Source organism: Salmo trutta, chromosome 13 (assembly GCF_901001165.1).
Source record: "Salmo trutta chromosome 13, fSalTru1.1, whole genome shotgun sequence".
Classification (NCBI taxonomy): Eukaryota; Metazoa; Chordata; class Actinopteri; order Salmoniformes; family Salmonidae; genus Salmo; species Salmo trutta.
The window spans coordinates 20472214-20483530 of record NC_042969.1 but is presented as its reverse complement, the minus strand read 5'-3'; the positions used below and the strand labels follow the sequence as shown (position 1 = coordinate 20483530).

The window sequence follows — 11317 nt, the reverse complement described above, 5'->3', positions numbered from 1 at the left end:
ACATGCATTTTTCAGTGATAATATGCCAGCAACGTGTATTTTACCAATACTACAGCGTGTGCCCGGGAGATCCCAGCGCTACAAAAACATGTTTTGAACTCTGGGTAGCGTAGTTTAGAAGATTTTTGTTGTTGTTGTGATGATAAGGGTGCTATGAACTATGATAACAATAGCATTATTCCAGTATTTGCATGGGAAATAACTAAAATGCTAGATTCCCCTTATACCAAAAGACAAACACTTCGTTTCTTGAAAATACTCCATAAGTAATGCCTACAAACAGACTGACGCATGCGTAGTTGAAAATGCAGATGAACGTAATGCCAATAGCGGAAAATACAACTCGAATCTGTAGTTCCATTTAACTTAGTATAAAGTAAGCGAAAAGCAGTGGAGAGTGGCTTTGGAAACATTCAGTAAAGAAGAGCCCCTTGCAACGCAAAATAAACTGATTGGGTATGTAACTGCATGACTTGAAGAAGATCAACCCTTGACGCTTGTACCAGGGCCGTTCTAGTATGAATACATTGAAATGTAAATTGGTGCATTATGTCTTTCCTAGGTAGTCTTGCAGATTCTTAGAGTCAGAGGACAGTATTTGTATGACGAGAATGGCAAGTAGTATTTGGACTGTATCAGCAACGTTCAGCACGCTAAGAGACAAATCTATCGGTGACGTTCTTTTAATGCATCTTATTGGCATATTTGATAAGTATTCTGTTGTATTCGGTGTATTTTGTGACAGCACAGCGGCAAAGGACACAATCCAAAGCCCTTTGAACGTTACAGTACAACATAATCAACACAACAGTGCCTCCTAGTGGTAAGTGTATGTCACGACATGTTGACAACGATGGATCGTTGTTGCACATATAGTGGGGTCACTGTCATCCCAGCATCACAAGCAGCCACGGTGCAGATGGAGCACCTGAAAGCCAATTCACGCTTCCTGCACGACATTATAGTACAGAATGCCGACCGCCTCGCTGCCACTCTGCCCGAAAAGCTGTGTGTTTTCTATTTTGTCAACTCAGGATAAGACCACAACCTGAAGTCCTCCTGCAACATAACCCCAATGACCTCTGCATAAGATATAGGAACAGTGGCAAGAAAAAATGTGAACTATTTGGAATTACCTGGATTTCTGCATAAATTAGTCATACAATTTGATCCGATCTTCATCTTAGTCACAACAATAGACAAACACAGTGTGCTTAAACTTATAACACACAAATTATTATATTTTTGTTGTCTATATTGAATACATCATTTAAACATTCACAGTGTAGGTTGGAAAAAGTATGTGAACTCTTAGGCTAATTACTTTTCCAAAAGCTAATTGGAGTCAGGAGTCAGCTAACCTGGAGTCCAATCAATGAGATGAGATTGGAGATGTTGGTTAGAGCTGCCCTGCCCTATAAAATAATCATTGCCTGATGTGAATCATGCCTCAAGCAAAAGAGATCTCAGAAGACCTAAGATTAGGAATTGTTGACTTGCATAAAGCTGGGAAGGGTTACACAAGTATCTCTAAAAGCCTTGATCTACATCAGTCCACGGTAAGACAAATTGTCTGTGACTGGAGAAAGTTCAGCACTGTTGCTACTCTGCCTAGGAGTGGCCGTCCTGCAAAGACGACTGCAAGAGCACAGCGCAGAATGCTCACTGAGGTTAAGAAGAATCCTAGAGTGTCAGCTAAAGACTTACAGAAATCTCTGGAACGTGCTAACTTCTCTGTTGATGAGTCTACGGTACGTGAAACACTAAACAAGAATGGTGTTCATGGGAGGACACCACGGAAGAAGCCACTGCTGTCCAAAAAAACCCACTGCTGCACATCTGAAGTTTTTAAAAGTGCACCTGGATGTTCCACAGCGCTACTGGCTAAATATTCTGTGGACAGATGAAACTACAGTTGAGTTGTTTGGAAGGAACACACAAACCTATGAGTGGAGAAAAAAAGGCACAACACACCAACATCAAAACCTCATCCCAACTGCAGCCCCAGGGCCTGGACAGCTTGCTATCATCGACGGAAAAATAAATTCCCAAGTTTAACCAGACATTTTGCAGGAGAATGTAAGGCTATCTGTCCGCCAATTAAAGCTAAACAGAAGTTGGGTGATGCAACGGGACAACGACCCAAAACACAGAAGTAAATCAACAGAATGGCTTCCACAGAAGAAAATACACCTTCTGGAGTGGCCCAGTCAGAGTCCTGACCTCAACCTGATTAAAAAAAGAATAATAATTAAATGCTGTGGCATGACCTCGAGCGGTTCACACCAGACATCCTAACAATACTGCTGAACTGAAACAGTTTTGTAAAGATGAATGGTCCAAAATTCCTCCTAACCGTTGTGCAGGTCTAATCCGCATCTACAGACAACGTTTGGTTGAGGTTATTGCTGCTGAGGGTCAACCAATTATTAAATCCAAGGGTTCACATACTTTTTCCACCCTACACTGTGAATGTTTAAACGGTGTGTTCAATAAAGACATGAAAATGTATAATTGTTTGTGCTATTAGTTTAAGCAAACTGTTTGTCTATTGTCGTGACTTAGATGAAGATCAGATCAAATTTGAGGACCAATTTATGCAGAAATCCAGGTAATTCCAAAGGGTTCACACACTTTTTCTTGCCAGTGTGTGTGTGTGTGTGTGTGTGTGTATGTATGTGTATATATATATATATGTATATATGTATATATATATATATATATATATAAATAATGTCTCCAACAGTTCAGAGGCCAATGATCTAGCATTACACTTGGCCCACCAGTGCACCCAACATGATGTCATTGTGGTTGACCAGTAAGGTTTCTCAAATATCACACTTTAAACACATACTGTTCTGCAACCTTTTCAAATACATGTCTCAGTAGATTCTCTCTCTCTAAATGTACTCCTTCCCTCTTTTTCCCCATCCTCCTCCATATCACGGGCACCTGACTTCGCTTATCGATATGTCCATACAAGTTCTGGAAACTGACAGAACAGAAAGAGTGGCTTTACATGGTGTGTAAGAGGATACATATTGCATGCCTCTATTCTTTGGTGAGTGTGCTATAAAAAGCTGATACTGGCATTACACTCCACTTCATTCTTACAAGCCACTGTAGCAGACACCTGTGGAGGTGTGTAGAGACGACCAACCCAGCCCAGACATATGCAGATACCGTGGAGGACGTGATAGACCAGGTGCAAAGAGGTCGCAAGGTACGGCAAATACAATAGTGCGTGGACAAGGAGAACAGATAAGTCTCAATTTGGACACAGAGCAGTGTGTAATGCTGATAGTGTAGTAACAGTGTAACAATGCTTATTAGTATTGTTCTAAATCTATGAGTATATCGTCTCAAAATGGACTTGACCCACAGGTTTCACCGTTTTTCATTAAGTCGTTGCCCAGTGATCTTCTTGCCCAAACGATACTCAACCAAAGTAACGGAATAGGTACTGCCTCGGAGCATACAATATCAGTGCACTATTATCCTCACGAGTTAGGATCAAGGTCATTGTGTATAATAAAAGCTATTGCTTTGTTGGGGTCTCTCTCTCTACAGATACGTGTGCTCTGCAAGGGGAGTGTTTGTGGCAGACGAGGTGAAGACAGGTTTTGGGCGTGTGGGGAGTCACTTTTGGGCCTTCCAGCTTCAGGGCGATGATGACTTCTGCCCTGACATAACCATAGCCAAGGCGATGGGTAACGGGCATCCCCTGGCATGTATGGTAACCACAGTGGAGATAGCTGGGGCCTTCACAGCCAACAGAGTGGAGTACTTTCACACAGTGAGAGACTAGTATATGCTGTTACTACCTATTAAAAAAAATGTTTACCTTTATTTAACTAGACAAGTCAGTTAAGAACAAATTCTTATTTTCAACGATGACCTACCCTGGCCAAACCCTAACGACCCTGGACCAATTGTGCGCTGCCCTATAGGACTCCCAATCACGGCCGGTTGTGATACAGCCTGGAATCTAACCAGGGTCTGTGACGCCTCTAGCACTGAGATGCAGTGTCTTAGACCGCTGTACCACTTGGGAGCCCATATATATTATTCTTATAAAGGTGTACAGTGCACAAAAGTTAATGTTGGTTTACTGCACTGCATCCGTGTATGCAACCAATAAACCTTGATATGTGCAACTCAAATTAGGAGTCTCATCCCTAATCATGATTTGTGGCTTTCCTGTGACTGTGCAGTTTGGCAGAAACCCAGTGTCAGTGGACGTGATTGAGGAAGACCTGAGTGGGAACTCCTCACGAGTAGGAGGGCACCTATTGGACCTGCTGACGCAGCTATAGACCTGACGTCCGTCAGGAGAAATACGGCCGGAATTATGTTTAGGTAATGGCTGTGTTGCTTGGCCCAGGCACTGCTGACGCATACCAGATCGTACAACAACCGGATAGATATTTTACGCATCAGCCAACCACATTATAGCTATCTGGTGTTCGAAGGCACAGTTGAACACTTGGCAAACCATTGGCTGACACATGCAACGTCTAAGCAGGGGAACACACCCATGGTCTCTAGTAACCATGGACTACCTACATACAACCAACCTTGCATTCTGAGATACTAGCTGAACAGTGGTTTTGGAGATGGTCACAGCACCAAGGGGCTGGATGTGTGCTTCAGCTTTACCAAAGAAATCTTAGCATTACCTTTAATCTAAAGAAAAAAAAAAGGTGCAAGCAGAAATATCCTCTCCTGGTCCAGACTGAAAGAGGAGCATGTGTCAGCACAGAAAGCCCCTGGGAGAACAGTCAAGTTTAAACCTCCCATGTGCTTCAGTGTGGACGCCGAGCTGGTGGTAGACGGGATACACCCCATTCTCACAGGAAATTGGAACACAAACCCTGAATGAAGCATATTACAGGACATTCACATCATAGTATTTATTACTCACAGGTGATAGGAATGTCCCACAGCTAATCTTAGTCCCCCAGAACTGAAGGAATCTGCTAAGCTTCTAATTTACACCTACCTGATGCCTTTATCTGCCAACACAATAGATGAGTACTTATTCAACTCCATTTAAGCAGGTATGGCAGAACCTGACGACAAATATTCTCCCCCCCCCCCCCCAAGACAAAGAACGGTCATCAAAAACTGGACAATGGAGACATCTAAGGTTTGTACAACCCTGTAGAAATATTTAATTACATCAGACAGTAAGATTTGGTCACAGTCAGGTAGCGGTGTGGATAGTGTCAAGTAGATAAAGTGCATTTCAGACATTTGGATTTCATAAAGGTCCTTGCGACATCCCATGGATCCCAGATAACACTAACCATTTCATAAAGCAGAGCACCAGACCTGGACCCATCGTGGAAGAAGACAGACTGCAGACATACTCAAGAAAGCCAATCTCATGGATCCATACCACAATTAAGGCTACAAAGCCAAGTGATTACACCTCTAGAGCTAACATGGTTTATGACAGTTCATGACGTGGAATTATTGCCCACTTTAGGTTCCACATGAGTGACAGAAACAGCAATGACAAGCAATGCATTTCTCTACTAGAACACCATGTACTTTGCTATGAAATGAACAAACATTTAAAATACCTTGTGACGCTCACATTTATACCTCCTGTGAAAAGAGAGACTATCCCCCAACCACATACTAAGAACTCAATGAAGTACTACTGATACAGTAGGAAAGAGATCATGGACATCAACTTGGAATGGACACTTCCAGCTGATCTTGATAATTGCAACATTGCATGGCAAGTGACTTTATACACAAGTACCAAAGGACTATTAATGACAAGCAGAAATGGGGTAGGAGTGCACTTACCGGAGGACTACTGTTATCACCTTATCCACCTAGAACATAAATACTGTGGTTACACTTCAGATCCATAGCGGGGTAAGCTCAGCTAGCTCCGAAAGTAAATCGACATGTACGTAGAACGGCTTTCACCCCATTGACCGATTCCCTCTGCCAGCGAAGTATCTGCCACCGCATCCCAAAGAGGCATCCGTACAGAGCGATTTTAACCTTACCCAAGACAAGCCATTTAACAGTACAAATCAGTTAACATTAGGTTTATGAATAATAACAAACGGATCCACGTGTAATATAAACCAAAAGTTTATTACTACCAATTTGCCCAAGACACTAGAGGAATGAGTTTCCAGTGAGAGAGGGAAGGCCCTCTTACATTAACAGGCTTGCGCTCAGTTGGATTGTATTGTTTGTAACACTAGTAAAGCCACTTTAAAAAAATGCAGACAATATGGGGAGGGGGGGACACTCCTTAAAAGCCAAAAAAACAAATGCTGGTTGTCATCGTCTACTAGCCAACTGCAAACATTCACTAGACAAGCTTACAATGAAACCTTTGATTAGTTTAATCCCGTCGCCTCACCCCACATCTGAAGCCATGCAACTCGCATCAAACACTCAGCATGAGGAGAAAAAAAAGAAAAATAAACTACAAATCTAGAAACACCAACAAAAGTTTATTTGAAAAGCTTACGAAAGCTCTGCTCCTGTTTGTTGGTAAGTCCAGCAGACATGTAAAATACGACCATACAATACATTATTCAAAAAGGTACCAAAAAGTACAGTAAAAATAACACTTCCATCTCTGGAAATGGACACAAAACAATATCAAATAAAAAGTGGAAGTGGCATTTGCTTCCCCAGTTCCTCACTTCATCTGTACATATGGGGCATGAGGCCAAATTTCTGCCAACTCCAAAGGAAAAGCCAGAGCTCATGTTCGCTGAGGCCGGACCATGGGGTTCTTTTTTCTTATTTACTTTAGACCTTAAGAGAGAAACATGGTGCTTACAGTTACTGAGCATAACCAAATGGCATTTAGTATCACACACATGACACCATGATGTTAATCAACTAGTATCGTTTTTTTTATTTTTTTTTATAACATTAATAACATTGCTCCAGAGGGGGAGCACATCAGAGGGGACATGACACCTAGCTGCCATACCCAGCACCCCCATCAGAAAGGCCCTAATGCTTATGCTGGGGCAACCACCACCTCAACCCTTATTGATCAAGTAGTGTTTGTAGGGATGCATCTTAAATGGTTGGCATATGGAATGAGTCCATTATTAAAGATTTCCAGACCCCCACCACCCCCCTCCCCCCATTAACAAACGTTTGAATGGGATCAGACTAGATGGGAGAAATTTGAGTCAAAGGCACAAATGGTTACAGTTAGATTGTCATATCACCATAGATGATGCAAAAATGCATACCTGCACTACATGTGATCAGTATGGCTTGTAGCTACTCTGGTGGCCTCCACGTCTTGGAGTTTTCCCATAGCCTGCATTGCCCTGGTCTGGAGGACAAGAAAGAAAAAGACTGAGTGTCTTCCGTACGACAAGGACCAACAAAGTTTCTCACATTTGTGTTTCGGGTGGTTATCGCTTACTGTAGTCGTAGCCACCCCCATAGCCGTATCCAGCGGAGTAGTCGTAGTTGCCATAGCCTCCGTATCCGCCGTAGCCTTGCTGTCCGCCATAGCCGTAGCCCTGGTTACCGTAGCCTTGGTTCCAGTAGTTGTTGTATCCACCACCACCACCTTGGTTCCAGTTCTGGCCCTGACCTGAGAAGAACAAATCAATACAGCAACTAGATGCAATCGTATAACCCAAACTGATCTTAGGACTGTGAAGTACAGTTTTCCCAGGTTAAATCAGCACCAGACGTTTGGTGTTAATACTCACCTCCACGACCCCTGCCTCGTCCCCCACCTCCACGGCCACCATACTGCTGCTGCTGGTACACCTCTTTGGGCTGGGCTATTTTAATCTCACACTGGAACAGATCGTAACATGGAAACGCAAGTCAGCCATGGGGGGAAAACCTTTGCCACACTCACTGCATGGATCTTCAATGCGAGGGTTACATGTTCCCTGAGGAAACCACAACAAAAATAACATTTTACACGAATCAAAGGCTCCATTTGAAAGCGAGTGGGCAACATCGTACGTCCGCAATCACACGTGAACAAAAAGGGACAGTGCACATGGCCCTGCAGTGCATTTGACTGCGTTCCATTCTCACCTTGCTTCCACTGACGTTATGGAATTTCTTTTCTAGCACTTTTTTGACTGGAGTTTCATCCTTATATGTGATGAACACGAAGCCCCTTCTCTTTTCTGTCTTTGGATCCTGTGGAAGCTCAATCGTCTCGATCTGCATGTCATGGGAAGATTAAACAATTACTGTTAACAGAGCACCAAAACAACCAAGTCAATGCTACCACACAACCAATATCAAAAATGTGGATGCTATACCTCTCCAAAAGTTCCAAAGTACTCCTGGATAACTTCCTTTTCTGTGTCTGGGTTGAGGCCACCAACAAAGATTTTCTTTACAGGCTCCTTCTTCATGGCCATGGCCTTCTTGGGGTCAATCTGTCGCCCATCTAGTCTGTGTTCCTTCTGCTCGAGAACCTAGAAAAGAGGAAGCTTAACTAGGAGAATGAAGGACAAATACTTGCATAACCACAGGGATGTTGCAGTGCTGTAAGACTTCACATGGAAACACATTGGCATGAAATATGCAGCACATAAATACAAGTAACAGAAATGCCATTTCTTACCTTGTCTACACCGGCTGCCTCTTTGAAGAGAATAAAGCCGAAACCTCTTGACCTGCCTGTCTGCTGGTCCATCTTTATGGTGCAGTCTGTCACTTCACCGAATTTAGAGAAATAATCTTTAAGATCTTTCTTACTCGTGTCCCAGCTAAGTCCTCCAACAAACATTTTCCTAGCAAAGAAAAGAGCACATTAAATATGGCGATTGATTAACGCAAGTGCTCTATAAGTGTTACGGAACATATCGCTGATGCAGGAAGGCTGGGCCTACTACAGCTGGTCCAAAACCACGCACGCCCAACAATTCTGATCAGAAACAAACCCAATGTGTTATAATTAACAGATTATGTATCTTTTAGCTGGGCGCGATTGTTTAAACGGGCGAGGGAGTGTTATTTTTACGTTGAATTCGCCCATCCCATAGAGACTAAAGGCCCATCCCCCCTTACCACCGCACATGGCGCCAACAAAGCCAGACGTAACAAAGGAGCGATGCAATCCATTAGAGCTCCGCCGAGATCGAATACAATATTTCGAATACATTTCTACGCTCACCCCGCGTCCTCCTCGCCTTTGCTGGCGTTGATCTGTCCGCCTTCCCCCTCCGAGGCACCATTTTGTGAATCTTCTCCCTCCCCTTTGCCTTCTCCCTCTAATGCAGTTTTATCTTCTACGCAGGCTTCGGTCTCTGCCTCGCCTTCATTCAGGGCTTCGGTCTCATCAGCGGGCTCGGCTCCGTTAAAGTCCTCCTCGCCTTCATGGCCGTTTTCGGATGTTTCCATAAACTGTTGCTCGGTGTCTGACATGTTGCACTAGGATCCCTTATCCTGCAAAAAGTGAAACATTGTTATAAAAATGACCTGTTATTATGTAACCCACTCGCCGTACATGCTTCGCCATTATGCTATGCATACAGTCCCTCCATTTTGGCTGGCAAGATTGTCTCCCATACATTTACAGAAAGCCATGTTGCCAGAATGCAAGCGACGTACGGCAATCGACTCGTCGAATGCGGTTGCAACAAAGTGACAATTCTTACACCCTCTGAAAATAATAAAAAGCAGCAAGTAATGTTTAAAAAAAAAAAAAATGTATCTCAGATAAACCGCTAGCATGAACCATAGTATCACTCCGTTACGTAATGCTAAGGCTGCACGACCTAAGGTTTTACTACTTAAATAGTACAACTACATTTACATCTGAAAAACAGTTACGGTACTTACACAAATAAAATAAGTTGAAAATAATCTATCCAAATGGCCTAGTGACAACACAACCAGACAACGCTCTTCAAGATGGATTCTTCCATACGACGCCAAGCCGTCGTTGGTTTTATAGTACCGGTTAAAAAAAAACGACCTTTCATTTAGGGTGCCTCTGATTTGATCCCCAAAGCTGCCAATCATGGCAACGGCCAATTATATACCTCAATTCATTTTTCACATTAAGTGTACACGCCTACTACACATTAGAACTTTCAGTACCTTTTCCGATGGGTACATTCTTTTTTTATTTTTTTTAATTTAACCTTTAACTATTCTTGAAGGAACAAGCCTTAAAACTATACTGAATAAAAATATAACCGGAATTATTTCTACATTTTTTTCTGAGTTACAGTTCATATACGGAAATAAGGGAATTAAAATAAATTCAGTAGGCCCTGATCTATGTGTTTCACATGACTGGGCAGGGGTGCAGCCATGAGTAGGCCTTGGAGGGCAGAGGCCCACCCACTGGGGTGCCAGGCCCAGACAATCAGAATGATCCCCCACCCCCACACACACAAAACGGCTTTATTACAGACAGAATAATCACCCCCCTCCCCCTCAGACGATCCCTCATGTGAAGAAACCGAATGTGGAGGACCTGAGCTGGTGTGGTTAAACATGGTCTGCGGTTGTGCGGCCTGTTGGACATACTGCCAAATTCTCTAAAACGACATTGGAGGCAGCTTATGTTAGAGAAATTAACATTACATTCTCGGGGAACAGTTCTGGTTGACATTCCTGCAGTCAGCATCTCAAGTCCACGCTCCTCAAAACTTGAGACATCTGTGGCATTATGTTGTGTGACAAAACTGCACATTTTAAAGTGGCCTTTTATTGTCCCCAGTACAAGGTGCACCTGTGTAATGATCATGCTGTTTAATCAGCTTCTTGATATGCCATACCTGTCAGTTGGATGGATTATCTTGGCAAAGGAGAAATGCTCACTAATAGGGATGTAAACAAATTTGAGAGAAATAAGCTTTTTGTGCGTTTGGAAAATATCTGGGATTCTTTTTCTTCAGCGCATGAAACATGGGACCAACACTTTACATGTTGCATTTATATTTTTCAAATTGTCAGCATTTGGAAAAGGCCACATGTTGCTTCTTAAATTCCACAACTGGAAGAGTCTTTTTCTACTTTTGAGTTTGACAATATGATACATAATATAAAGAAAAGTTATTAAGCAATAAGGCCAGAGGGGGTGTGGTATATGGCCAATATACAACGGCTAAGGGCTGTTGCACGACGTAACATGGAGTGCCTATATACAGACATTAGCCGTGGTATATTGCCCATATACCACATATTCCAGAGGTGCCTTATTACTGTTATAAACTGGTTATCAACGTAATTAGAGCAGTAAAAATAAAGTTTTGTTATACCCGTGACATATATGGTCTATTATAAACTGGTTTGTTCGAGCTCCTGAATGCTGATTGGCTGA

General features: G+C 42.8%; 1 protein-coding gene and 1 pseudogene across 2 annotated transcripts; one reads left to right on the top strand and one right to left on the bottom strand.

Moving 5' to 3' along the window:
* The first annotated feature begins 305 nt into the window (after nucleotides 1-305).
* Nucleotides 306-4691, top strand: LOC115205029 (5-phosphohydroxy-L-lysine phospho-lyase-like; annotated as a pseudogene).
* Nucleotides 4692-5145: 454 nt separating this feature from the next.
* On the bottom strand, nucleotides 5146-9953 carry LOC115205420 (heterogeneous nuclear ribonucleoprotein A/B). Of its 2 annotated transcripts, XM_029771387.1 has the most exons (10): nucleotides 9826-9915; nucleotides 9576-9646; nucleotides 9158-9429; nucleotides 8606-8774; nucleotides 8298-8456; nucleotides 8065-8196; nucleotides 7725-7815; nucleotides 7430-7603; nucleotides 7251-7336; nucleotides 5146-6798 (listed from the first exon to the last, which is right to left on the bottom strand). In XM_029771387.1, exons 3-9 carry the CDS (start codon nucleotides 9406-9408, stop codon nucleotides 7266-7268), a joined length of 1047 nt encoding a protein of 348 aa, XP_029627247.1. In that variant the 5' UTR covers nucleotides 9409-9429; nucleotides 9576-9646; nucleotides 9826-9915; the 3' UTR covers nucleotides 5146-6798; nucleotides 7251-7265. The 2 variants fall into 2 exon arrangements, with proteins under 2 accessions (XP_029627247.1, XP_029627246.1); XM_029771386.1 differs by lacking the exon at nucleotides 9576-9646 and having other exon boundaries at nucleotides 9826-9953.
* Between the last annotated feature and the right edge of the window lie 1364 nt (nucleotides 9954-11317).

Bases quoted from the DNA above. Each gene is read 5' to 3' on its own strand.
- LOC115205420 (XM_029771386.1), bottom strand. From the start codon at position 9,408: ATGTCAGACACCGAGCAACAGTTTATGGAAACATCCGAAAACGGCCAT. The intron at 8,775-9,157 runs GTGAGCGTAGAA...TTTCTTTGCTAG, and splicing joins AAAGGCGAGGAGGACGCGGG to GAAAATGTTTGTTGGAGGAC. The intron at 8,197-8,297 runs GTATAGCATCCA...CATGACATGCAG, and splicing joins ACTTTGGAACTTTTGGAGAG to ATCGAGACGATTGAGCTTCC.